General features: G+C 39.6%; 1 protein-coding gene across 1 annotated transcript in view; it reads left to right on the top strand.

Annotated features, from left to right (window-relative positions):
• Nucleotides 1-26,256, top strand: part of igsf9bb (immunoglobulin superfamily, member 9Bb) — a 150,781-nt gene that overhangs the window by 44,514 nt on the left and 80,011 nt on the right. The window contains exon 3 of the mRNA XM_036588980.1: nt 1,817-1,963. Coding sequence (XP_036444873.1) covers nt 1,817-1,963 — 147 coding nt within the window. The remainder of the gene's footprint in view (nt 1-1,816; nt 1,964-26,256) is intronic.

Genomic DNA, 26,256 nt, shown 5'->3' with positions numbered 1-26,256 from the left:
CTGTTCTAAAATGTCTGCATTTTATTTATAGAATTGCATTTGTATCCTTCTATAAATAAGTGTGACATCTCTCTGTAATGCTAATCCCTGTTTATATATTTTATAAATCTGTGTGTATTGGCTTTGGCATTGACATCAATAGATAGAAACTTCTTGATATTGGGATCAGCTCAAAACTCCTATATCAGCAACATATAATAGTGCATATCCTATTCACAAAATCATGTAAATGCTATATTGGCACTGTCATAAGAAAATCTCTGCACTTCAACAGATATTAATGCCCTATGATGTTTTATTCAAGTCATTTTGGACCATCTTAGTTGGTCTATTCATCATGAAATGTTCACACAATGTAAAGAGCAGCTGGTATTTGAGTGTTGTAAAAAAAAAAGATGATATACAAAAAAATGGAGTTACATGGTTTTCTAATGACAGTGACGATACCAGTGTTTTACTTGTGGGACAGGCCACAGTATTATGCCACTTTCACCATTTAAGAAAGTTCTCTCAAAGAGTAAAGAGGCCTGTATAATATCCCTGTCTTCTGTTGTCTTCATGCGAATTGCCTTTGCCTAAGCTGATATCGTTGCCCGCCATCTGTTCTGAGCAGTTGCCAGAATTCAGAGAAAGAGGCATAAATCCCCTTCACTGCTTGACCCTTGAAGACTGCAAGCATTGCTGGCAACCTAGGCTGCTAGGAGCACAGCATCTTGATGGATTTGCCTGCATCTGCTGTGGTTAGAGTTGTGTTTTTCCTCTAAGGAGCTGGGAATAGAGTGTCAGAAATGACCACGGGCCATGACTGTTCTCCCATCGCTCATCTCCCAATCCCCCCTTACAGAGACAGCCCAGACTCTCTGACCTAATACTGGAGTCACCAAACAAGGCCCTCATCAGTGCTCTGCAGCAGCGGGCACAGGCTGTGTGTGCGCGCTCAGGCAGAAAGACAAACACTTAGATTTCATTACTGAAGCAGAGCTGTGTAATGACCTCCAGCACTCTACACACTGGTTCACCCAGGGCTCAGTCTCACTGTTTACATGTGTCACGTACTGTTGATGGTTTCTGTTGTGGTTATAATTATACACGCATAAGTGGGGATATGTGCACGTCATATCGCCACCTGCAGGCATTTGATGGTAGTTTCTAGCTTTTCATTTTGTTGTTTGTATATGTTAATGTTTTCTCTGCCTAACACACCCACTTCAATTCAGTTGAATTAGGGCTTGTCAATTAGCTGATTAGCTGAATACATTAGAGCAGAAAAACACCATAATTTGCAGGGAAAGACTCCAGGACCAGGGTAGGAACCGTTGCTCCCAAATCTCTTGGTTTTCTTTCTTTCTGATGCATTTGTTCCATTTGATATCAAACTACCAGAGCTGAGAAAAGTAGCCTAATTCAGTACTCAAGCAAAAGTTGTTACAATCATATATGGACTTAGGTTGAAGAGAAACTAGTCTTTTCCTTGTGCTCTTTGACAATGACTCAAAAGTATCAGGAAAAAGGCTAGTTTCTCTTCCACGTTGAACCTTAAGTACTAAGTAAATTTCTCAGGTGCTGCACCAGAACGTCCTAATACATCTATAAGCACAGAAACTGAAGATTGTCAAGTGCTATTCAGATGTTTTTGGGATCTTTTACTCTAAAAAAAAGTTACAAAGTGAGATGTCTGAGCAACAGTAAAGCAGTCCAGTTGCTGAACCAAGAGAACAGAATGACATAAAATTAATTGTAGATCACTTTCTACACAGTATAAATATAAGCAGGAGTATTGTACTGAAAAAAAACTCAAAATGCCTTCCTTCCCCAGGTCGAGCCACCCTGCATGGAAAGTCATCTCTGCGGATTGAGAGGGTGCGCTCGGAAGACCAGGGTTGGTACGAGTGCAAGGTTCTGATGCTGGAGCAGCAGTACGACACCTTCCACAATGGCAGCTGGGTGCACCTCACAGTGAACGGTGAGTTTCTGTTTTCCTCTCGTCACAGGCTGTGTTTACTTTACAGAGCTGTTTATGATGTTTAAATCACTGTGTATATTATCGCTTTCATCGCCATCCAATGTCAACAGTGTACCAGCAGTGGCTAAAGGTAGTGGCTAATAATGCTAAAATATACATGCAGAACCATGTCAAATATGTTAGTGTCGCTAAGGGTCATCAGTTTCTAAGGGTCACTCACCTTTTGTGTAATAATCAGGCTTGGAGTAGAGTGAGGGTTGTCTCCCACTTCACTATTGGCTTTTGGCAAGGAATCTGATGGGTTTTGTTGTTCAACAGGGCCAAGAACTGCACATTTTGACGGTAAGGGGAAATTTAATTGAAACGCAGAATTGCCAACAGCTAACTGTTGTTTTTGAACAAAGTGTAGGGGCAGGTCATTTAGCGGTTCATCGGCCACCAGGAAATGCTGTGCTGGTAAAACCAAAGAATTTGAATAACTTGGCATTCCATGAACTTTCAAGGGTTGACTATATTACTTTAAAAGGCTCTTCATTGTTCACACTGTGCAGAACAGATAGCTGCTTGCTACTGGTGACCTTGGCTACAGACCCCCAAAAGACTGGGGAACTGCCTTGCTTATGCAATGAACACTCAACTCTTTGAAAATCTCAGAAGCCTGCTTTGCCTTCCCTTACTGCAGCATCTGCTGAGAAATCTAAAGAGCATTTACATTCTGCCATTACACTGGGAAGCAGGCAGGTTTTGCTTATTGTGGCTATGTATTGAGGTCGCTGGATCACATTTCTAAATCTGGATGGCCCATCTCACTGTCTCGTACTGTGTAGACTGGAGCGGAGTGTTGGGTGTGTGTGCATGTGTACGTGTGTGTGTGTGAGAGGGGAGCACTAGCTGTCTGTGTGAGGGCAGATTGAAAAATACTGATTTGCCTTATCGGCTGGCCCTGCAACAGAGGGGGGAAGTATGAGACGACAAGAGCCCTGCAGCAATCTGCCTGTGAGTGTGTATGTGAGTATGAGTGACTTGTGTGTGTGTGTATGTGTGTGTGTACTGAGTCTGGTCTTAAATCTGGCAGCTCAGCACAGACAGGGTGGAGTGTTGACAGGCCAGTTTATCAGAAGTGTGTATGTGTGTCTGTGTGTGTCTGTGTGTGTGAGCCCCCGTCCCCCAATGTGACTAACACACTAACATCAGTGCTGTTTGTCTCTGAGAGCACAACTCTGCTCTATCAACAGCGACAGTCACGTTATAACCACAGCAGGCCGCACAGCAAAGGCTGAGCTCAGTGCTAGATAATACTGATGAAATTCAGCATCACAATATTTTCAAATTATATCATGGTACCCTGATAGTTTGCGTTAATAAAATTAATGAACTCCATACTTCTTACATACGTGGTATAGCTTGTTTTGATTGGACAGGTTTTATCATTTCCTTTCCTTAAAGGGCTCAAAAATTGTAATATTTTAGATGCGAAGTACCTCATGGAACTGCCTTGTAACTAACTAATTAATTAACTAACTAACTAAAAGTTAGTTGTTCACTCGCTGAATCACTCACTCATTCACTTACTCATTCCTTCATGTTTAGCAGGCTACACATTCTCCATAAGGGGGTGCCATTAGCAATCAAATGGCTTATGAAGCTTCATAATGGCAGTGCTCGTGTAAATAACACTGTGTGTCCTTGTCCCTAAGGTCACCTTATGATGTTTGTATGTGTTTATGTGCCAAAAACAGCCATTATTTATTTTTACACCATCATTTTTCAACATCTCTTTATCCCTTATTATTATTATTGTTTTTGTTACTGCACCTTTAAGATTGATATATGTAAATGATCTGATTGGCTGCCCTGTATAGTGTGTCAGTAAAAAATCAGTGCAGACTGAAACATTCCTTATAACTTCACCATGAATGGATGAAGCCAAACTGCTCTGGGATAATAGACAGATACATAAGTGTTGTTTTTTGTGACATGTTGCAAACATGCAGCTTCATTTCCATATAAGGACCAGAAAGTGAGTAGTGCGCTTAAAGTTTAGCAGCGTCTACATACTACATCAGAAAATCAGACTGAAACCAGCTTTACAGAAAGGAAATTTGATTTATTAATTTTTTTGCATATTTTAAACTGTTCTTAAGCACCCAGCAAAAGATATACATTGTCATTTACTAAGACTTTCTTACCAAAAATTCCACTAAAACTAACAATCTGTGTTGCTGGGTGACACCAACAATGGATGATATTTCGCTCAGCAATGATGGTGTAATGATAAACATATTTTCAGATTTGATACATTTTTCAATTCTTAGGTCAGTTCATTTTTTTTAGCCCTAATTCTCTTAGAAAGTGCATTCCAAATACATAACACAGAAAAATACGAGTTTATAGATTTACACATACAAAATGTAAAATTTGTAAGCAACTTCAGAAAGAAGCTCAATCATTTGAATGTGAGTGTGTACATAGAATAAGCTCCTCCCCTCACCCCGCTCACTTTACCCTGGTTAGATTTAGTCAGATGCTTAGTTTTAGTCATAGTTTCCATGAATCAGAGAAACTCAGAAGACAGCAAGGGCCGCACCGCTGACACAGTTATAAATTTCACTGTTTCGGACATTTGTTTTTATCCATTATTTTTTCCATTAGTTTAGCTGCATGCTATCACTGCCATTCAGAACATATGACAGACCATTTATGCCTCTATTTCACACTTAATCTGTGCTGTGAAAAAGCCCAATTAGCAGCGGCTTGCGGAAGTTAGATGAGGTCATTCATTAATGTCATTAATACGTGTCCAGTGCAGTTGCAGTCTTCTCTTCTTTCTGTGTGATGTTACTGCAGCCCACCATGCTATGAAAAAACACAGCAAAAAAAGCGTTTACGTAACTGCATGAATTTATGCATGTGGCCTGGTGATGAATTCCCCAAGCCTTGGGGAACGCTCATAACGGTGAAGGAGAGAGAGTGTGCAGCAGGCTGTGCTGTGCTGAAGCTGCTGAGTGTTGCAGGCTAATGCAGGAGCAGAGTGACGCTGAGTGAGAGGCGCTCCGTTGGCCTGTCAGAGAGAGGATTTGATCCCAGCTAGCTGCTGCTGTCTTGCTCTGAACCACTGCTGCTTCTGCTGTAACGTTCCTGTGATATTCTCACCCTCACAAGCTCAAAGTGTGAGGCACATGCCATGGGGAATAGAGGGAGAGGGAGGGAGGGGTGGAGATGATGTAATCCAGCATCAGCGCTGCAGGGTTTAGGCACTGAAGAGGTGCATGAGAGTGTGTGAAGGTGGATGTGTGTGCAGGTGCATGCATATACCTGCACACACGGTGAGAAATACATGTATGTTCATATAACATCAGTTATGGACTATAAATACTAGCCTTCCTCTGTCTCTAGTTACTAGGTAATACTCTGTAAATAGCAACCTCCCAGAACACTAGAACACTTCTGTCTATTGTCTCTCAAGTCATGCTTCTGGTTATCATCAGAGAATCTGCAAGCTTTCGTTACTCAATGTGGCCATGATCTGCCTACTTTCACAAGAAAGTGCAAATGTCAATGTGAATGCAGAACAACCAATCACAAACCTGCAGTGTAACATACAGGAGCAGGCAATAGTCAAAACCTGTGAGAAACTCTGTAAGCACTCATCTTGTTTTCTTGCTACTAACTAGGGGTTGCACAGACTAATCAACTAGTAAACTTATTGAATTCACTGCTCAGCGATGATGCTTTAAGTTTGATGCCAACTAGTCACTGATCACATGATTATGACACTAACAACATGATCGCCTCAGAGAAGCAAACAGGTGAGAAGCCCAGTGACTTCAGGGTCCATATCTCTCGTTTCCTGAAGGCTAGCAATGTGGAGCTATTGGAAAGGCCACATCATGCTCTACTACTGACCTGTGAAGTTTAGCTTCATTCTAACATTTCTCTGCCGATCTACAGTGCTTCAAAGATCAGATGATGAACATCTCATGTTTCCAGAAAACTACAATAAAAAGTCTTGTGTGGCTGGAGAGGGGGCATAATGCACTATAATGCTGTAAAGTTTGAAGTTGATTACTCTTATTTTCAACGAGTTACAGTTCTCTAAATTTCTCTGGCTCTCTGGACCTCGCCGTCTCGGCAAGACCTTCTAGGATGCACCTAAGTTTAATACAAATTTGTGAGATTCTGGGTTTCATCTCTCTAGTTGCCTGAAGGCTAGCGCTAGAAACCTGTAGAGCTTGGCTTTGTTCTGGATTTTTAAAGTCGCTTATTGCAAAGCATTCCCTTCTCCTGTGTTTATTCATGACATCACCAGCGATTAGTCAGTCAACTCAACTTTTATCACATAACTGTCAACTTTACAAAATCTGAAGCTGTGCAGCCCCTGCTACCTGTTTAAAAAAAAACTTGAAAACCTTTGACAAAAAAAGGATACCATGACTTTGTGACTGTAGGCTCATAAATGCTCAATGTTAAATACTGATATGGACAGAGGCTTCTGTTTGTACTCTGCATTCATTTCATCTGTATTTGGGCACATGCACCGAAAGCTTATATGGATGAAACAGAGCAGTACCACCAGAAGCCGTGGTGAGACCATCTGAAACTGACCTGCAGTTCACACTGCCAAAACTGAAGTAGTCCTCAGTTTCTTTAAACTGCCCCTCAGTCTGTCCAATCCAGTGGTCTGCTTCAGAGGGCAGCAGGTAAATCTGCCTGCTGGACAGATTTACTCCTGACCCCTGCTCATCCCTAATCTCTGCAGGATTATTATCTGGCCAAGTAAGACAGAGGAATACCCAGCATTTCTCTCCTTTAGCCAGGACTTCTTTCTCAAATCCTCTGTAATCAAACGGCTGTTTTTAGACATTAAAAGACTCACTTGCTTCTTGCTAGTGTTCCGCCATCATTATTAGAACATAACCGTGCACACAAGGTCAACCTATTTAAGGAAGAAAAATCCCCAGCCAGACGTACACAGTAAGGAGACTGCAGGTGAGGGCTTAAATATTACGAACTGTTGCCGAGAGCAGAGGAAAAATTTTCACGGATGCCGGTGCAGCATAGCGTGTTTTTTATCTGTTTATGTAGCATGAGTAGGGAGTCTTTTATCCTCTGCTCCATTTGATCTTCAGACATGCCTGTCAAGGTTGCCTCTCTCTTTGGTGCTATTTCACACAGAGAGGAGAAGACACTGTCTGCTCATGTAGGACATTCTCTACATTCCTTTGCGTGTACTTTTGGGCAATATCATCTATACAGCTGTTTTGTCACACAATAATATTGATTTTTAGCTTGAGCTTATTTGCTGGGTGCTTCAGATTGTCAGAAAGAGCAGTTTAAAATATAAAAACTAAAGTAATATCATGTTTTTTTGGAGATGTGGTAAAATTAACATTTACAATACTGTGTAGTTTCTCTTTGGTGTATTTTTAAAGGGCCCACAATACAGAGAAATGAATTTTCAGAACACACCAACCAAACCACATAAGCAGTTTTTAACTATTTATTTAATTACTTTTGTGATGTCAAGACCAACACATTTACATATATCCCCCTATTCAGCCTACAACAGCTTAGCTCCGCCCATTCACGTTGTACAGCCTGGACTGTTATTTAAATGAGGCATAATGCAAGGCAGCCAATATACATATTACATATATTAGTCTTAAGGGCACAGTAATTAGGCACCGTTGTTTAATTAAGGTAGGCTTGGGTGTTATCTATTTTTTCATACCTTAATACCTTCCTGACATTTCACCGGGGTATATGATGATATTTCTGTAAAAATGTGCTGAGCTGCTGGTGATAGAAGTCACTTATAACACTTTTTGCTGTCTTATTTCAAAATTGGCAAAAAGTACTTCGCCTCAGACGGTTCCCAATAAGTGAACACAATACATGACTTTCAAGCCATTATTCAATAAATATCAAACCATCCATAGAACAACTGATAGTGTTAAAAATGCTGCTAGAGAGTAGCTGGTTAGCATTAGCTTTGATATGATAGTCTTGATGTTTATGATAGTCCTATGACCCTGAAATAAACTGAACTTTGGTTAGGCTCAATAAAGTTTGTTTTATACAATGCTGAAGTTGGTTTACTATTCGCCAGCTTGTTTGAATTTTTCCGTTCCATCTTAAATGGTGCAGCAGTTACATTGTGAAACATGAGGTGCCAGAAGGTAACTGGTGCAACATTTAAGGTTGAATGGGAAAATTTGAAGAAGCTGATTCCAGCTTTGTTCGTTTTCTGTTGCAATAGAGAACAGTGCACTCATTTAGAGGAGAGTGCAGAGTCGAATGACTGATGTTGGAGTGAAAGCGGAAATCAAATGTGGCTGAGCCAGAGAACTTGTAGAGAGGAGAATTACCACTCTGTAACTGTTTCCGGGTTTTTCAAATGCTAGAGGGTGAGCGAGTCCAAAATACATGGGTTAAGATGGGGTATTGAGTAAAATCATAGTTTATAAATGCTTGAACATTTTTAAGAAAAAAGAATGCATTCATATCCTGAAAATAGTCAGTTTTCTTTGCTTTTTTAGTGAAATACATCTGTCTACTTCCTCAAATTAAAGGAAAGTTCTGGGCAAGTGATTAGAAACTTATAAAACTTAGATTATTACAAAAATTAGATTATTTTAACTTTTTATTTTTAGCCGTTTAGCTCTATTCACCCCCATTCATTGAGAACTCGCTTGTGGGCGCCCTCTGCTGTTTTGCAGTCATGTTTTTAATACAACAGGGGAATTAGGAAGTGGCCAGAAGTGGGGAATTAGGAAGTGGCCAGGCTCCTCAGTCATGTTTTTAATATAACAGGGGAATTAGGAAGTGGCCAGGCTCCTCATGTGAGCTTCCACACCACCAATCAGGGAACCCTCTAAAATAAAAACAGGTGAAATGTGTTTATTTATCCATTCAGACGTGGGATAGAAATTTGACACGTCATAATTTGAAATACTGTCATCATTTTTGCACTTCGTAGTATACCATATTACCATCATACTACCCAAGCCTATTCTAAAGAATAAAGAGATATTTGTGGTACATAAAACCTCACAGACATTAACAGAATCCAAGCAAGCTCTGTCAGATTTGTAAGACATTGTTTTATCATAGAGAATCAGCATTCAGCATGAGTTTATTATGTTATCAGTGTAAACTTGAATATCATCTGATACTGTAATATCAAGTTAGCTCTACTTCTGCCTTCCATTCTGAGTGCATTCATGGTGCCACGTTTAGTGCCCAATAAATTAAGCCTTTTATGTCAGTTGTGGTGTAAATCAGATACATTCTTCCTGCATGCTTTGATGAAACTAGTGCACAAGCCTAAATGTGCAGTTGATGGGCCGTTTGCATGTTCAAATGTAAAAAAATGCACTTCTCTTACTTATGCATGTGCATTTGTGGGAGGAAGGTGCAAAATGGTGATGTAAAAGTAGGTGTAGATATTGGAACTGCAGCTGATTGCATACTAAAGTTTGAGCAAGTTGGTTTTGCATTGATTTTCCTCTGGCTTTTAAAAACTAGCCATAAATTTGTGCCAAGGTCTCAAAAGACGTGTTACTGAGAGACCTCCTTTAAAAATGACAGCAGACATAGTGGTCAAACAGAGGCACGAGCCAAGACACGTGCTGAAAAAATGGCACCATCAGGATAACACTGTTTAAACTCTCAGGACTGAATGTAAAAAGATATTGTCTTTGTTAGTCTTTGTTATTGTTTCACAAACTCTGTTTTCTTAAAGTAAGATAACACCCCTGTAGAATGATTTGGGCAGAAAGAACTTCTCACTTATTAGCACTGCTATCTCCTGCTCACTGAGTTTTCAATTCTTCTTTTTTATTTTTTTTTTATGTTTCGTTCATCATGAGTCTGAGCAGCTCTTCTGGTTTGAGTGTAAACAGCCTGATGGTGTGTTAGTCATGTTATTCTGTTCTTATTTGAGCTTCAGTTGTAATGACCAATTTTAGTATATGCTGGATGTGATTGTATGTAAGGGTCTGAATAAATGTGCAATCACTGAACTAGGATGCTGCTTTCCCTGAAATCTTTTCAGCGTTTTTTTAATGGATAAACCATACAGTTTGCGTATTATGCATAAGTAATCAGATCTAGACTAATGATAGTAATTTGCATTAAACAGTTTGAGACGTCTTGTTTATTCTATTTAAATGCATTAGCTTTATTCAGGGGCAGACTAATGTTTGTCCTATTTACAGATCCTGACAGGGGTGTTTTTCAGAGGCTGGCCATTTCAATTGCTAACAGTTTGCTTGCCTTGCAATCCAGCCTTGAATTCGATATGCCTTTTTTGTTCTGTTTCTGTTTGTTTCTATGTATTGAGCCTGTGTGTCGTTAGTACTAGCTCAAGCTGCCATTTTGCGTGTCAGCCCGCCTTCCACATTATCTCCAAAGCTACTGACGTTCAACTTTCAAACTGCATACAAAAGGCCTAAATAATGTCAAAATTACAGTAATCACCTCTTGTTGACCATTTGGATGCAGCTGTTTGAGTATTCACAACATAATATTCTCTTGCTGAGGTCAGAGGTTCAGTTATCATAGAATGCAGACTAAATACTTCCTTCCTAGTGGTGGGGTCAGAGAGGAGAGCAAAGCGGTTAAATCTGTTCCTGCATGATGGCAAGTCAGCGCTAATCCTGTGGGATTTAATGAGATCCTCCCACAGGGAGAGTGGTGCTGTTGTTTAGGCTCTGCTTCATGCCAGACCAGATAGTGTTCTGAATGGTCAACGACGGCAAAACCATGTGACTTGCTCATGTCGTGACATCAAGATTGCTTTCTGCAGTTTACTGTATAGTGTGAGCAAATGCTTTGGTGTGGACAAAAAGCATTTGCAGAAATACGCTTTGTGTAGCATTTGCAGAAATGTTACGACCCGGATAAAAATAACCCACAGCAGACTAATGCAGTTATGAGTGTTGTGAGCAGATTTGCTGGACAGAGCAAAACAAACATGCATGGTATTATAAAATGAAGCTCAGTGAGTGAGATAGATACAATACTGGTAGATTCCCAAATAAAGATTTTTTTTCAGGCATATGTATATATATATATGTGTGTGTGTGTGTGTGTGTTGATTTTATAATCCACATTTAGTCATACTGTGTTTTATTTTGCATTAACAAGTCTGTGTCACCTTATTGAAGACTTTTGGGTGACTATTGACTTCTAGTGTTAGCCCTGTAGCTCCATTTTAACAATAATGAAGCAAAATCTGGATACCAAACATGTCTTAGCTGACTGACTATATCTGGGGTAAGTGAAAAATTGTGTAAATTTCATTTTTTGCCAAACCATACCTTTAAAGATTGCCATCCATTGAAAAATTATTTGGGGCAATACCTCTCAAACCAATCCTCAGAGACCCCTAGCCAGTCCAGATTTTTGCTATAATCTAGCTTGCAACACATTGGCAAAGAGCAAAAATCTGGAGCATCTAGGGGTCCCTGAGAACCAGTTTGAGAACCACTGCTTAAGGGAACCAAAAATCCACATTTCTGCCTAAATCTAAATTTATGTCAAAGAGTGTAGCTTCGAAGCATCTCAGTAGGATGTTAAATACAGGGAGTTATGGGAGGGGCATGTGTGCAGAGGAATGCTGTTTTGCGAGGTTGCCTTTTTTTCCTGTTATCCGCAAGCTGTTCTGTATGATGAAGTCATTGTCAGGGCAGAGAGGTGCTAATTGGCTGCTAGACAGCTGTGGGTTTAATTAAGAGGGAGTGTAGCTGCTGAAGGGTCTTATGACAGAGTGGGCTCATACTTCTTTGAGCAGGAGGATGTTGTCCAAAAATTCAGCCCAGTGAGTTGTGTTTAATGCTTTCTAACAGCCATAACAAAGTCCAAGTAAAAAGAACTGAGATTTTAGCTAGTGTACATGGATCATTCTACTGAACTGGCACAGTCAGAGTTGAAAACCTGTTTCAGACTTTTAACTGACTTGGACTTAAACTAACTAAAATGATCTTGCTTTGAATTAATGATGTATTTTTTATTAAAATAAACGATCGAACAGTCCACTACTAAAACTACAGTCCTTGCTAAAACAGTAATAATGTTACTGAAACTTTAACAAATGTTAGTAGCTGTTAGTAGTGACAGTTTTAGCTAATTTTGAGCAGAACTCAAAACTTCTAGCAGTACATGACCAGCAAACAGTTGTACATACATAAAATCGTAATATTTTTCATTAAAACACAAACCAAGTTTATTTAATTGTGGAAAAATAGTGATTAAAATTTGGATACATTTACTTCAAAAAGATTGGGATTTAACTGTTCACCATGTGGCCATGAGGGACAGGGATGCAGTCTCACTTCCTGCCCTAAAATGCAGGGTCGTTGCTAAAATAAGGCTCCACCTCTGGACTAAAACTCTTTGTGTTTCGGTAGTGACATGAAAATATGGGACAGCACATTTTGTGTTTGTTTAATTTAAGAATCAAATTTATGATAAGTCTAAATTTTTCAGCTTACCTTTAAAAGAAATCAGATCTTTTACAAAACAACATTAATTTTTAATAATTAAGTATTATTTTCACAAGTTGAAATTTAGGGGTTAGGGCTTAGGACAGACACTTCCCAATAGAAAGCAATCTATAAATGATGATTTTGTTTATATTTAGCTTTTTACTATTCCAATTAATGCCTTTGGGTTTAAATAGATCATAACACAATCTTCATAAACATATAAATACTTGATTGTTTTTTAATTATTACCTTTTTTTAACTGTGGGATAACAGTTTGACCTAATCCAGGAAAATGGTCCATATATGTGTTGTATACAGTCACTCTCACATAAGCTTTGCTTGTCTTTGATGGGTTTGGGTTGCAGTCCATTAGCTAAAGACAGTGTTTGATAACTAGCTTTATTGCTAGTGTTATTGATTGTACTTCTGATGTTAAAAGAACACAGACTAGAGGAATCTGGGGACATGTTTTAGAAAGAGACATACCCTTCTTAGTGGCAGATTTCACCCCAATCCAGTTTAACTGCTATGCTACTGAACCGTGCAGTTGTAGCTGATGAAAACCAGGAATTTTGAAAAGGCCAATGACGAATTTGCCAACATGCTAACTTTAGCTCGATCACAGGACAACAAACTACATCCGATCTGTCCAAGTGTTATCTTACCCTTATATACAAATATAAAGCATAGTTTTTATGTCCGTTTTTTATGTGCTACTTGTTATGTGTTACAGTTTTTCATTAGGCTGAATGAAATTATTGCCTGTAGAGCTTGTTCAGCCTCGCAGCAGTTGCTACGACAGTATGCATTTGTGGGCAGTGAATGGATAGGTCAAGTGGGCTGCACTGTAGAGGCCTGTGAGAAGCTGGTCATGCTGCAGCCTCAGGCAGGGCCGTTGAGTCAGGAGCTGTCCGTGGTGCCGATGCTGTTGACTCAGGGAGCTGTCAATAGTGCTGAAGGCCTCACAGTTTTGTGTGGGTGCTGAGTATTCATCAGAGTGGGCCAAGCCATATGCTTCAGTGTCTCTGCAGATGGCATCGTGGTCCAGTCATGCAACAACAGATCACTGGAGAACGTTGGGCAAAATATGTGTAAACTTGACACTACGGTCAAGCCAGAATATGATGTGTATCTCCTACCTTAAGACAAGTCTATTGATTTTAGTATGTGCACCGTATTCGATGTTTAGTTACTGTGTGTTCGATCAGATGAACTGAACAGTTGTGTCAGTCTGCACTGTGATGTGTGCTGTTGGGTGCAAATGAAGCAAAAGCAGTGACCATACTTCTGGATTAGTGGCATCTCTGGTCAATCATTGCTGCCTGTGTTATTGTGATGGTAATAACTACTTGATGTTTAAACCATTTGTTGATTGTATGAGTTCCGATCTTTGATTACTGATGCCAGAGTGCATCATTCCTTCACAGCGTATGTTGAACACCTCTGTAATTTGGCTGTCCTCTCTGCAATCTGTGCCCAGGATTTTCTGTAATGAAAACCTGGCAACCCAAACAGTGCCGTCCTGCTCTCATAATGCTTGCAGCAGGCAAGAGTGGCTACTATAATAGGTTTATATAGAGCTGCAATCATGTTATCTTTTGTGTTCATCTCATTAGGTGTCCATTAACATCTTTTCACTATGACAGAAGTTGACTAACAAGGCTGTGAGCTATAATTGTATGACATACTTAAGTTTTGCTAGAATGACCCCGCTCAGATGTTTTTGGGTACGTGCCTATGTGTATATTGTTACTGTCATATCACAAACTTAGTTTTTCCATTTGTATTTATTTAGATCATTTGAAAAATCTAGCTGTCATTTACACAAATGTTTCATAACAAACAGACCAACAGAAAGTTCCTGGGATTAAATCTTGTTTTATTAACATAAAAGTAGTAATAACAACAGGAATAATAGGACATTTTGACATGCAAATGATCAGCCAAAGAAGGTTTTCTTCTTTGGTTTAACACTGGAGCTACAAGACTAACATTGCTCACAAAACTTTTCTCAGCCTGTTAATACTACACTGAGGTCTTCATCAAGGTCAAGCAGACTTGTCAGTGTGCTTTAAAGCACTGTCTGACTTACTGTGAGCTATAAAAATGAAGAAAACTTCACCATGTAGCTGAATACTGGGGTCAGTCACTTTAGGCATTAGGCATGCAAATTCGCCTTCACATGCATGCATGTCAGGCATATGGACACAACAGATTACGGCTAGGATTTCTGTTGTTTCTATTCTGCAAAGTCTGTTGTCTGAAATGACTGTTCATTTCATATTTATAGTTCACTGTAAGTCATACTGTGCCCAAAAACACATCAACAAGCCTCAGCTGGATGCAGTTTTAGCAGGTGGAAGAAGTTTTGGGCCTGTATTAATGTGGAAAAGATTTGGATGAATATTGACTTTTAGTGTTTGTTACCAATGTTAGCCTAACCTAGGAAGCAAAATTTGGACACTAAACATGTTTTGGCTGATCAGCTACATTTTGCTGATCATTTTTTTTTACCTTTAAAAGTCAAGAATATTTGATGTTCTCCTAAAATGTTATGAGATTCCAACATTTTGTCATGACAAATCATATGTATTGCATGCATGGCGTGTGTGTGTGTGTGTGTGTGCGTGTGTGTGCGTGTGTGTGTGTGTGTGTGTGTGTGTGTGTGTGTGTGTGGATAAAACTAGCTGTACATGTATTTGGCGATAGGGCTGGCCATAGAACATAAGTAACAGTACAAAAGCCAAAGATTACATGTGTAAGTAGATAAAGAGGCTGAAGTGATTATATGTGTATTTGTACAATTAAAACTCTCATTGGCTCATTGCATCATCTGGCAGGGTGGGGGCAGGGGTCTGGAGGGGTCTGGGAGGGTGGACTTGAAGACAGAGATGTGCCAGTAGTGTGTGTGTTTGTATGGATGATCTAGATCTCCATCAGTCTGGGCTAAAGAGGATTTGCTCGTTATGATTTGCCTGTAGAAGGATGGCTGTGGCATTTGTGTTTGTGTGTAATTAGCTCTGGCTATCAGTCCATCTCCTCTCTGTATTGGCTACTCACTCCACTGCTCCATTCTGGGCTGCTTTCTCTCCTGCTGTGATGCAGATAGGCAGTCTGGGTGCTCTGTATTGTCTCACAAAACGTACAATCTGATGGCGGCAGAAATTTTCTCTTATGATTTTATATTGTACATTATATTGTTGCAGTTCCAGTAAGATTGTAAATTTCAAAGTCATATCACATTATTATCCATCTCTATTTCATTTGGATCAGCAAAAAGTCAGAGAGAGAGGCAGACAGACAGAAAGAATGGGGGGGCTAAATAAGAGAGTTAGACAGAGGGAAAGGGAGAGAGAAAGAGAGAATCAGAGAGAGGAGAGAGAGAGAAAGAGAGAGAGAGAGAGAGAGAGAGAGAGAGAGAACTCTGGCTGGAGTAATTGCATCAGTAGTTGCAGCAGCAGCTGCAGCAAGACCAGCAAGAGCTGGTTTTATGAAGTAAAGAAGCAGAACTGCTCCTCTCTCCTGCTCCTTTTTCTCAATGTTCTTGCTTCTTTCTTTTAGTATTCCTGCTCCTTTCTCTCAGTATTCCTGCTCCTTTTCTTTTCAGTATTCTTTCTCACTTTTCTATAGTTTACTGCTCATTTCTTCTTTCTTTCAGTATTCCTGCTCCTTTCTCACGTCTGTCAGTGTTCCTGCTCCTTTTTCATTTCTCTCAGTATTTCTGCTCTTTTCCTCTTTCAGTATTCCTGCTTCTTTCTCTCAGTATTCCTGCTCCTTTCTCTCAGTTTTCCTGCTCCTTTCTCTCAGTATTCCTGCTCCTATCTCTCAGTATTCTTGCTCCTTTCTTATAGTCTTCAAGTCAAGTGAAAGTTTATTTATATAGTGCTTTTTACAACAGGTGTTTGTCACAAAGCAGCTTTACAGAAAAATCCGGGTCCAAGCCCCCATGAGCGTCGCCAATGGCGACAGTGGCAAGGAAAAACTCCCTAAGAGCAAGAGGAAGAAACCTTCAGAGGAACCAAGACTCAAAAGGGGAACCCATCCTCCTCTGGTCCTTTTTCTCAATATTCCTGTTCCTTTCCCTCAGTATTCCTGCTCCTTCTTCTCAGTATTCTTGCTCCTTTCTCTCAGTATTCCTGTTCCTTTTTTATTGTATTGCTACTCCATTCTAGCACCATGTTTTCTTTTCAAATTATCAAATGCTATTTTCTCCTTTCTTTCAATAGTTCTGCTCCTTTATTTTAGTATTCCTGCTCATTTCTCACTTCTCTGAGTATTCCTGCTTCTTTCTTTCAGTATTCATGGTCTTTTGTCTCAGAATTCCTCTTTGCTCTAAGTATTCCTGCTATTTTCTCTCAGTTTTTCTGGTGATTTCTCATACCCTAAGTATTCTGAGTTTTTCTATGAAAGAAGTTCTGTCCCTACTCCTCAGTATGCTCAGCCTCGTCCTTAATCTCTGTGTGGTCAGGAGAGCCTGTGTGATAAGGAAATGACTTTTGGGGCTGAAGGGGGTCCTCATAGGTGACCAGACTTGCAATTATGCTGTCACTAGCACAGAAAATCTCCCGAAATTGGAGAAAATAAACCCCCCCAAATGTCAAACATGACATGCATTATGAGGAATTCCAGATGCTGAAAACACTGGCTATATAATTAGAGTGGCTGCTTATAGTATATACATAGTCAAGAATATCATGTTGAATTCAGGATTTATTGTGAATGCTTATGACACCTAAAAATGCAACATACATAGAAATAAGAATAAAAACCCTGCTTCAGTTAGAGTGTTGCTGGCCCAGTTCACTGAAAACAAAAGCGTTGTGTAGTTTGTGTGTAGAAAGTGTAGAAATTATGTCAAATGTAAAGATTCTGAACTTCTCAGCATCAGTACATTTTGTGTTTGTATTTTTTGAATGAATTAAATAATTATTATTCATTATTAAAAATGAATTTATTTCATGGAAAGTCATAACTTCTAAAAGTTGACGGGTCCACTTAGTCTGAAAGGCACTAGCAGTGGTGCAAAGTTGTGAAAAGTTTGTTCTGTCTCTGGTCCAGGACCTTCATATGAACCTGTCGGTGATACTACAGTGCAGCTCTGTCATTATAGGTGATGATGTGGTGAAATGCTGTATTGAATGGAATGTCTCCATTGATTCCACAGCACACGGCTAGATCATATATCTGTGACTGCAGCATACCACACTGAATCTGATCTTGAGGAGAGTCATGTCTATGCTGTGTGTTCAGGGTTACGCTGTTTTGATGATGGGTCAACATTGTGCTCTTCATGTATCTATAGAATGTGCTGTCATTGTCTTCTTGTGGCCTGGCTCTTGGGAAAGAGATTTGAAGGTCACACAAAGGTCAGTCTTGGCACTGTCACAACTGCACTGAACATGTTGGGAAAATTGCAGGTCATATAATAATAGCATGGACTTAAACTTTGTTTTTTGTACAGCGTGGATCAGGTACTTGGGAATGTCTCAGTCAAAATGTACAGAAAAAAGAAGGAGGTCTTTTTTCCTTTCTCTCCAAAAATTAGTACTCCACTGGTTTTTGATATATTTTGAAGATGGCACATATAAATGTTTGAAATGTTCAATTGGATTGGCAGTTCTGGTTCAGGTTGAGTATTGTTTGGGTTCCACTGTTATCAAATAGCCAATCAATGTATGCTTGACACACAGCAACGCGGATTCGCAATGCACAGATTAGATTTTGGAGATTTAAATGCAGACACATTTACATGTGTCTTCACAGATTGCTGATCTGAGACCAACGTTTTAAAGCTCTCAGATCAGCAGAATTGAAAAAAGTATTCTCCAGTAACAGTACTTGAGTATAATTAAATCACAGTAATTTTACTTCGGTTAAGTATTCAGCTTAGCTGTTTTTCATAACCGTTACAGAAAAAACAATCTCTGCTTTTCACAGCTCAGCTTCCAACCTGAGGGAGCAGTCAGCTGCCTGGCTAGTCTTAGAAAAACAGATCCTGTGTTCTTGTACTATTTCAAGTTTTCTTGTTATTGCTGTTATTTTAGAATAGCAAGCACAACAGCTCTGTATCACACCTAAACCTAGTTAAACCAAATTAAGCTGATAGCAGCCGAAAGTCAAGGTAAGCTAATGAGATAGCTTGAATATCTAGTAAAATCTTGAGCTTTGAATCTTCTTTTTGTGAGGAGAATATTAACTTAAAGTAACTAAAAGTTATCATTTAAGTAGGTTTTCAGTGACTCTTTACTCTTTAATGCTTTTACCTTGATTTAAGTGATGTACATGCTTAAGATGGTTCTTCAAGTGTTCTTAAGTAAAAGCAATGGTTCTGTATAGAACCATGAACACTCAAAGAGCCCTTTTCATGCTTAAAGGATTCTTTTGCATGGTGAAATTGTTCTTCAGATTGATGGAGTATGTGTTGTATAAGGTTCTATATAGAACCTTTTTGAAAAATGTTCTATATAACACTCAGAAAAGTGCTTCTAATGTTACAAGCTTGACATAGAAGAACGCTCTTTGGTGCTGTATAGAACCCATTTCAAAAAGGTTCAGTCTAGAACCATGTACAACACATTTTCCATCAGTCTGAAGAACCATTTCACCATTTTGAAGAACTTTTCAAAGAATCTTTTAAGCATGAAAAGGGTTCTTTGAGTATTCATATAGAACCATTGTCTTTAATAAAGAACCTTTGAAGAACCATCTTTTTAAAGAGTGATTTACCACTGTATCATCACTTTATATATATATATATATAATTATATAATTATGATTATACTATCAGTACTCTTAACTAAGTAGGGATTTTCAGGACTCTTTCCACACTTGCAGATCTGTGCTTGTTGTTTTAGAAAGTTCATCTCATATGGACATGGCAGGAGTCAGGTTTCAGACTAAACTCGCCCCGCCGGGGGAATAAACAGTGAAAGAATCTGCAGCTTTAATTCTGAATTCAACAGTCCAGAGCGGGATCTTGGATATCTAAGGTGCAGAGTTGTACTTTGAGATTTAAAGGCTCCAACATATGTGAGCTACTTCGTCTGTCTGTACCCTGGGAAATGCTTGTAAAACGCCTGCAGGAATCCCTTCAGCAAACACATCTTAGGCAGCGCTTTAAGAGATAATTTGGCTGAAACATGGCTGGAATAGAAAAGTGTAAGCAATAGGAGTGCATTACATTGTATTTTTCATTTCCCACACAGATCTTTCTGAGTCTAGTACATGACACAGTACAGCAGTAGCCTGTTAAACAGTCTTCCACAATGCGTATATGCGCACTGTGCCTAAAAAAATTACATTTTTAATGTGAAACCAAGCAATTATTCAGTGAATATTTTACATAAAAACAAGTTAACCCTAAAACTATGTTTGTAATGACAAAGTTACATTCCCCCTTTATGCTCATTTGTTTTGTCTCCTTGACAGCCTCAAGGATGAAGCTTTAGCATTAACTATTTTATCATTTAGAATATCAAGCATGACAGCTCTTTATTTAACCTAAAGCTTGTATCAGGGGTGTCTAGTCTTACCCTCAAAGGGCCGGTGTGGCTCCAGGTTTTCATTCCAACCAAGCAGGAGCTCACCTGATCATGTGATCTCTTGCTTTGCTAAAATGAAAACCTGCAGCCACACTGGCCCTTTGTGGATGAGATTGGTTACCCCTGGCTTATATGTTCTATATTAGCCGTTGTTAAGCCAATTCTTTTTGGCCAATGCAAGATAATGTTGAAAGCAAGTTACTGGATAAGCTTAGGCAACCAGTACATACCCCTATATGATCCATGACCTGAAGCTTTCGCATTGGCTAATAGACAGCCACTAAGTTAGCCTAGTCAGTTATTGTAACCTTACCTGTAGTTGCTAGTGCTACATCAAAGCAACATGTCATCATGCTAGTTTCTTCATTTTCTGTGTATTATAAAATGCATTTTAGTTTAATGTCATTTGTTGTGTTTGTATTATATTAGGCAATATATTTGAAATGTATCTCACATATAAAATATACATGCCCATATAATTCTTTTCTGTATGTGATTGGTCCCATTTGCACAAATTTGACCCTGGAGAGAGTTTTTTTTTATTTATTATAAAAGCAGTGCATTTTGTTAAAGCAATCTGGGTGGACAAAAATAAAAAATAAGCTTTATTGAAATATATTTATTGCTTTTAATACTTCATTATACATTTTACATCCCAATACGTCCCTATGTACGCTGCCCAGCACCAATACAGGCTATATTATGGAGAAGAAGTTTGCGTAATTATAACGTGATGTAAATCTTTGATCTTGCCATGGATGAGACTCAAGAGAACATAGTTTGCAGAAAACTGGTTTTATTCAAAGGAGCACTCTGTACATGTTTGCTAATCTTCACCCAGTCTGAACAGAAGTTCAGACACACAGCTTTTAAACTTTGCCGTTGACCCCCCTCCCCATAGTTCTTCCATGATCCACTATCCAGCATAGTCGGCCGAAGGTACTGAACGTATGGTTTTAAATGCCATTTACAGCTGTATTTGAACGAGAGGGCTGCACTCCTGGATTTTATTATATCAGCATACAGCGTGTGAGCAGATGGGCTTCAGCCTGCACATGAACAAATGGTACAAACAAAAAAACAAGCAGATGCATTAATGCAGTTGAAAAAATTAGTGGCATTAATAATTTATCAAGGTAACGCTTTTTAATGTGTTAACTTTGGAAGTGCTATATAGAACTGATAGACTATAGGCTATTACAGATAATTTCGGTTAATAATAAAAAAGTCTTTTGCCTGCCAGATGAGGCAGAAGTTGAAAAAATATTATGAGGACTGCTCGCATTGTGCTAATCTCTGCAGAGCAGTGTTAGGAGCCACGCACAGTGAGGGGTAGGGCGGAATGTTTGGATGAGGCCAAGAAAGTGCCGTAGAGCTCAGAGGACAGACTGTGCTAAGGAGACCTGCTCTGTTAGCATATGTTTAGGCAGAGCAGCTCATGCATATTTGAGTGTGTAAACTGGCTGTGTGTGATCTGATGAGCTTCACACACAGGCCTGCCGGCTCACACACTGCTGCCAGGATGAGGAGGAGGACGAAGGCCTCTGAGGGACCAGATCTGTCCAGCTCTTCACACTTCTGCTGCCAATTAGCTCTCACCTGTGTGTGTGTGTGTGTGTGTGTTTGTGTGCGTGTGTGTGTGTGTGGGTGTGTGTGTGTGTGTGTGTGTGTGTGTGTGTGTCTTTGTGTGTTTGTGTGTTTGTTTGCTTGCTTGCTCTCAGGAACATCTGCCTGTGTGTCACCACAAAGCCTTATTATAGCCCATCTCCTCTCACAATCTGCGCCTGTGATACAGGCTTCTGATATTATCTATGGACTCCAGCGCAAACATGCTCACTTTATAGGAGAAGGAAAAACTGTTGTAACTTAAAGGGCCCATATTCTACATTTTTCTTCTACATTCTTTGTCCAAAATTGTGTAGACACCTGTCTGCTCATCTAGCGTTTTCTCCTGCAGATCCCCTGCTCCTCAGCCTGGTGCTGGGGAGCTTTATACCTGATGCTATGTATTAGTAATGGTGCCATTAGGCTCTTGTGCAGCTTCTTCAGAGTGGACTATTGGTTAATGCCTTAATGCACTATCTGGTGTCGACCAGAGGAGGATGGGTTCCCCTTTTGAGTCTTGGTTCCTCTCAAGGTTTCTTTCTCTTGCTCTTAGGGAGTTTTTCCTTGCCACCACTGGCGACGCTTATGGGGGCTTGGACCCAGATTTTTCTGTAAAGCTGCTTTGTGACAAACACCTGTTCTAAAAGCACTATATAAATAAACTTTCACTTGACTTGACTTGTTTGGAGATTATACAACCTGTATGGACACAGGAAGCATGCACAATTAATACCAAGCCATGGGGGCACCTTAAAGGACATGAATTCACTAAAGAGAAAAGGTATCTGGACCCTTTTGAACATACAGTGTATTTTTTTTTTTTCTTGAGGTCCACCTATGATGTTTGTCTTGGTTATATACCAAAAAACAATTCATTTTTACCTAACCGTTTTTTTCAGTCTCCTTATCCCTTAAAATAGAAATGCTGTGTTTGTCAAAGTATTGTGCCTCTTTCAAAAAGCATGTCTAATTTCTTTATTGGATAAAGACTAATGTTCAAAAGTTTGCAATCACCATTTAAACTTGGACTGACTGTTTTCATTAATATTGGTGCAGGGACATGTTTAGCATGATTCTATATATTGCAAGTTCTACAACTTCCTAGGTTTCACCTAAATTTGTAGGAAGCTACAAAAGCATAATAAATGTTATGTGTTTTGTTTTAAAAACAAAGCTGTAGATCCCATAATAACTGAGAAAGCTGTATTACATTGAGACTTAAGTTATACACACAAACATTTTCTTCACATAGACACGGGGAGAACATGTAAACTCCACACAGAAAGGACCCCGGTCGCCCAGCTGGGGGGCCAAACCCAGGCCTTTCTTGCTATGAGGCAACAGCATTACCCACTGCACCACCGTGCCACCCTGAGTTAAGTTATAATAAAATTAAAATCAAGAATGCCTCCTAAAAGTGAGGATCAAATCTCAAGGCAGATAATTTATCAAGAAATCACTATAAATAGATAATTACAGTATATTATTAACCATTTATTAATCTTTTGTTCACAAAAAATTCAACATTCAGTTTAGAAATATTGAATAAAACACCTTCTAGTGTTTATCTTATAACATTTCAGTCTATATTGTATAGGTTTAAGTGAATAAAATAACAGCAATTATTAATATGATGAGTTGTTTTTTGTGATATCACAAAAACAGTTCATTAAAATGGGCTGTTTTTGCAGCTTAGCCTTCATGTTTGCACCATAGACTGGGGAATGAATAGTAACCCAAACAATGTTTACATATTAAATCAAAATCTTTATTTAAATGTCAGTTAGTGTAACTTAGAAAAACTTGAAAGGTTTGCTAAAGTCTAAATTTCTAGTTTCATTCATCATGAAATGTTCATGCAATGTAAAGGGCAGCTAGCTTTTTCAAATGGAGCATTGCTATAGTAACCCAAAAAATAACTAAAATAAAAACTGATTTTCTTGTGATGGTGTTGATGGTATTGCACACACACTGCAGTGGAAGTGATGTTATTGATGTTGCTCTTCCCTGAAGTAGCTGCATATTTAGTAGAATTATTATAGAGTGGTGATGAGTGAATGTGTGCATGCATTTATCACTCTCGCCTGTGTGTGTGTGTGTGTGAGTGCGCCTGTAGGGGCTGCACAGATGATGGTGCAGAGCTGAATGTAACAGCTCTATTCTGAGGTGCACTCCCCATCTCTCTCTCTCTCTCTCTCTCTCGCAGTTATCTCTAAATGTGTGAAGGACATAGTTAGAGGCACTTGTTTGGAAAGCTCTATTTAGCCCCAGCAGAAAGCTCTGTTCACTGACACTGCGGTTACAGTGTGACCGGCACTATCCACACCAGCCTGCCGGAGTCTAACGTTATGTCCGCGATCAGACGAAACATGACTAGAAAGCGCCTCGGCTTAGCTGTGTTTGACCTATTCTGCTTCTGCGCTGGCTCTTTGATTTCTGCACACTGCAGGTGTAGGGCCAAGCAGGTCTGATTCAGCAAAAACAGAGCTGCTTCTTCAGTCAGCGTGCACGTCTCGATCACTCGGGCCAGTGTCAAGTGAGTTCATTTGAATACTGTGACACTCTAAAGCAAAAGGCTGATTAAAAAGCTGAGGCAGGCTTTAAGATCAATGCAAAAATGTGGCTGCACAAACTGCAACACGCTCATGCCAATCGCTGCAATTAGTAGGCAGTCTTTAACCCCTTAAAGCATGGATGTCCACTCTTATCCACAAAGAACTGGTGTGGCTGCAGGTTTTTATTCCAACAAAGCAGGAGCTCACATGATCAGATGATTAAACAAGTGGAATCACGTGTGTTCCAGCTTGTTTGGGATGAAAACCTGCAGCCACACTGGCCCTGGATAAAGATTGGACACCACTGCCTTAAAGGGACACTCCGGCCAGAATAACAATGTAACCATTTCTGTTGTAAACGTGAGATTTTCTGGTTTACAGACTACGACTACCCCCTTCTAATGGTGTGTCTTGAAGGTGGAGGTTTTTGTTAAGAGCCCTACATCTGCTTTGGGATGGAGTTTTTGGGGCGGTCTGTTGAAAATGTATTTATTTTTTCCACTAGCTGCTAAAGCAGAAGGAGGCATATAGCTAATGTAACTGCTAGGAAGAAAGATATCACACCTGTATTTGTTAGCCTCTACATGAGTGGTACATCAGTGCATTTCTTTGTCACTGTATGGGGGTCCCCAACAGTTGTATGACATATTTGCACAATGCATGCTGGGTATTGTATTGAGGAAACAATAAAAACACAAAATGTTCACACAGTCGTGAGTTATGTCAAACAAATGAGGATGAGAGATACAGTGCTGCACTGCAGAAAGTTACATAACATGACAGATACCATATTAGATGCTAGTTTTAGGCCAGAATGCCCCATTAAACTCTAGAATTTTATTCAGTTATTAGTCTTAAGGATTATTAGGCAGTAATAGGGCTGTCACTGGGTGGCTGTTAGTCTAGCCTTAGAAAAAGTGAGCCAGCAACCAGAAGGTCACGGGTTGGAATTTCAGGACTGATTGGTTATAACTGGTTGTGCCCATGGGTAAGGCACTTCAACCCCCCTTTGCCCCAGGCAGTGCTGCTCTACAGGCAGGAAAATGACAAATATTCCTTATAGGTTCAATAAAGTACATAAACAATAATAAAACATGCAGAGCATTTCAAAGAGAATTATGCATCATGTCAAATACCAACTAATTCTTGCAGATTCATTGAGGTCAGTTTTATGGATTAATTAAGCAATTATGACAACCTAATTGTGACAGTTATTAGAGTGTGGGCTGGAAAGTTTAAACATGCTGACAGGTCTGTAGAGTTTAAGCAGAGCTAAGGCCTACAGTCAAAAAATTGACCCACCAGAATATTACTGTAGCCCCACCCTTCCACTCAATAATAGAACAAACATGTCTTTAATCTGTGTGTAACTTAAGTTCTTATTTTTCTTTTAGATTGGTATTTTTTGAAATATTTTAGTAAAACAATATAGTATAATGTTATTAAATACTTTTGACATTCCTATTTGGGCATGCCTGGCTTGCAGGATTAGCTATCACACTGTGATCTTCAGCCTTTTTAAGAATTAATTTCAGGCACTTGTGTGTGCGCAGAGTAGAGAGAAAGAAAGCGAGACAGTCTGTGTTTGGTCAACATCACAGTGCAGTGAGAGTGTGTGTGAAGCTGAGCGTAGACCAGAAGGAGCTCTCTGAGTGGACAGATGTCTTGGTGCATGTTGGCCTTGTGGCCTCCATTGCCTTGTGAACCTGGGGACACACCTGTCCCTCCACAGGACGCCCAAAGTGATTTTGTGTGCCATTCATGTATCGTCTTGTGTTTCTACGTAAAAAGCCCATGGCAGAACAAGGGGGTCCTGTATGATTTTAGTTCAGCATTGTTGGTAATTTCCCTGTTCAGACTCTGTTGACTGATTATTTACCAGGTTTAGGAGGTATTTTAGAGCAGGGAAATCACCAAACTGTGCTGTTCCTGTGGCCCTCCAGAATCGGGATTGGGTACCCCTGGATGAGAAGGCAGTGTTTCATGGCACTATCAGGAGACAGCAGTAAAAACAAGGATGTCATGTTAAGAGAAGTGTGTCCCACTCCATCTGCCAAAGTGCTGTTCCTGTGCCACCGTATTGAGCTCTATGACATCTGTCC

Source organism: Colossoma macropomum, unplaced genomic scaffold, assembly GCF_904425465.1.
Source record: "Colossoma macropomum unplaced genomic scaffold, Colossoma_macropomum, whole genome shotgun sequence".
Classification (NCBI taxonomy): Eukaryota; Metazoa; Chordata; class Actinopteri; order Characiformes; family Serrasalmidae; genus Colossoma; species Colossoma macropomum.
Note: the sequence above shows the minus strand (reverse complement) of the source record. Positions and strands in the feature narration are given on the sequence as shown.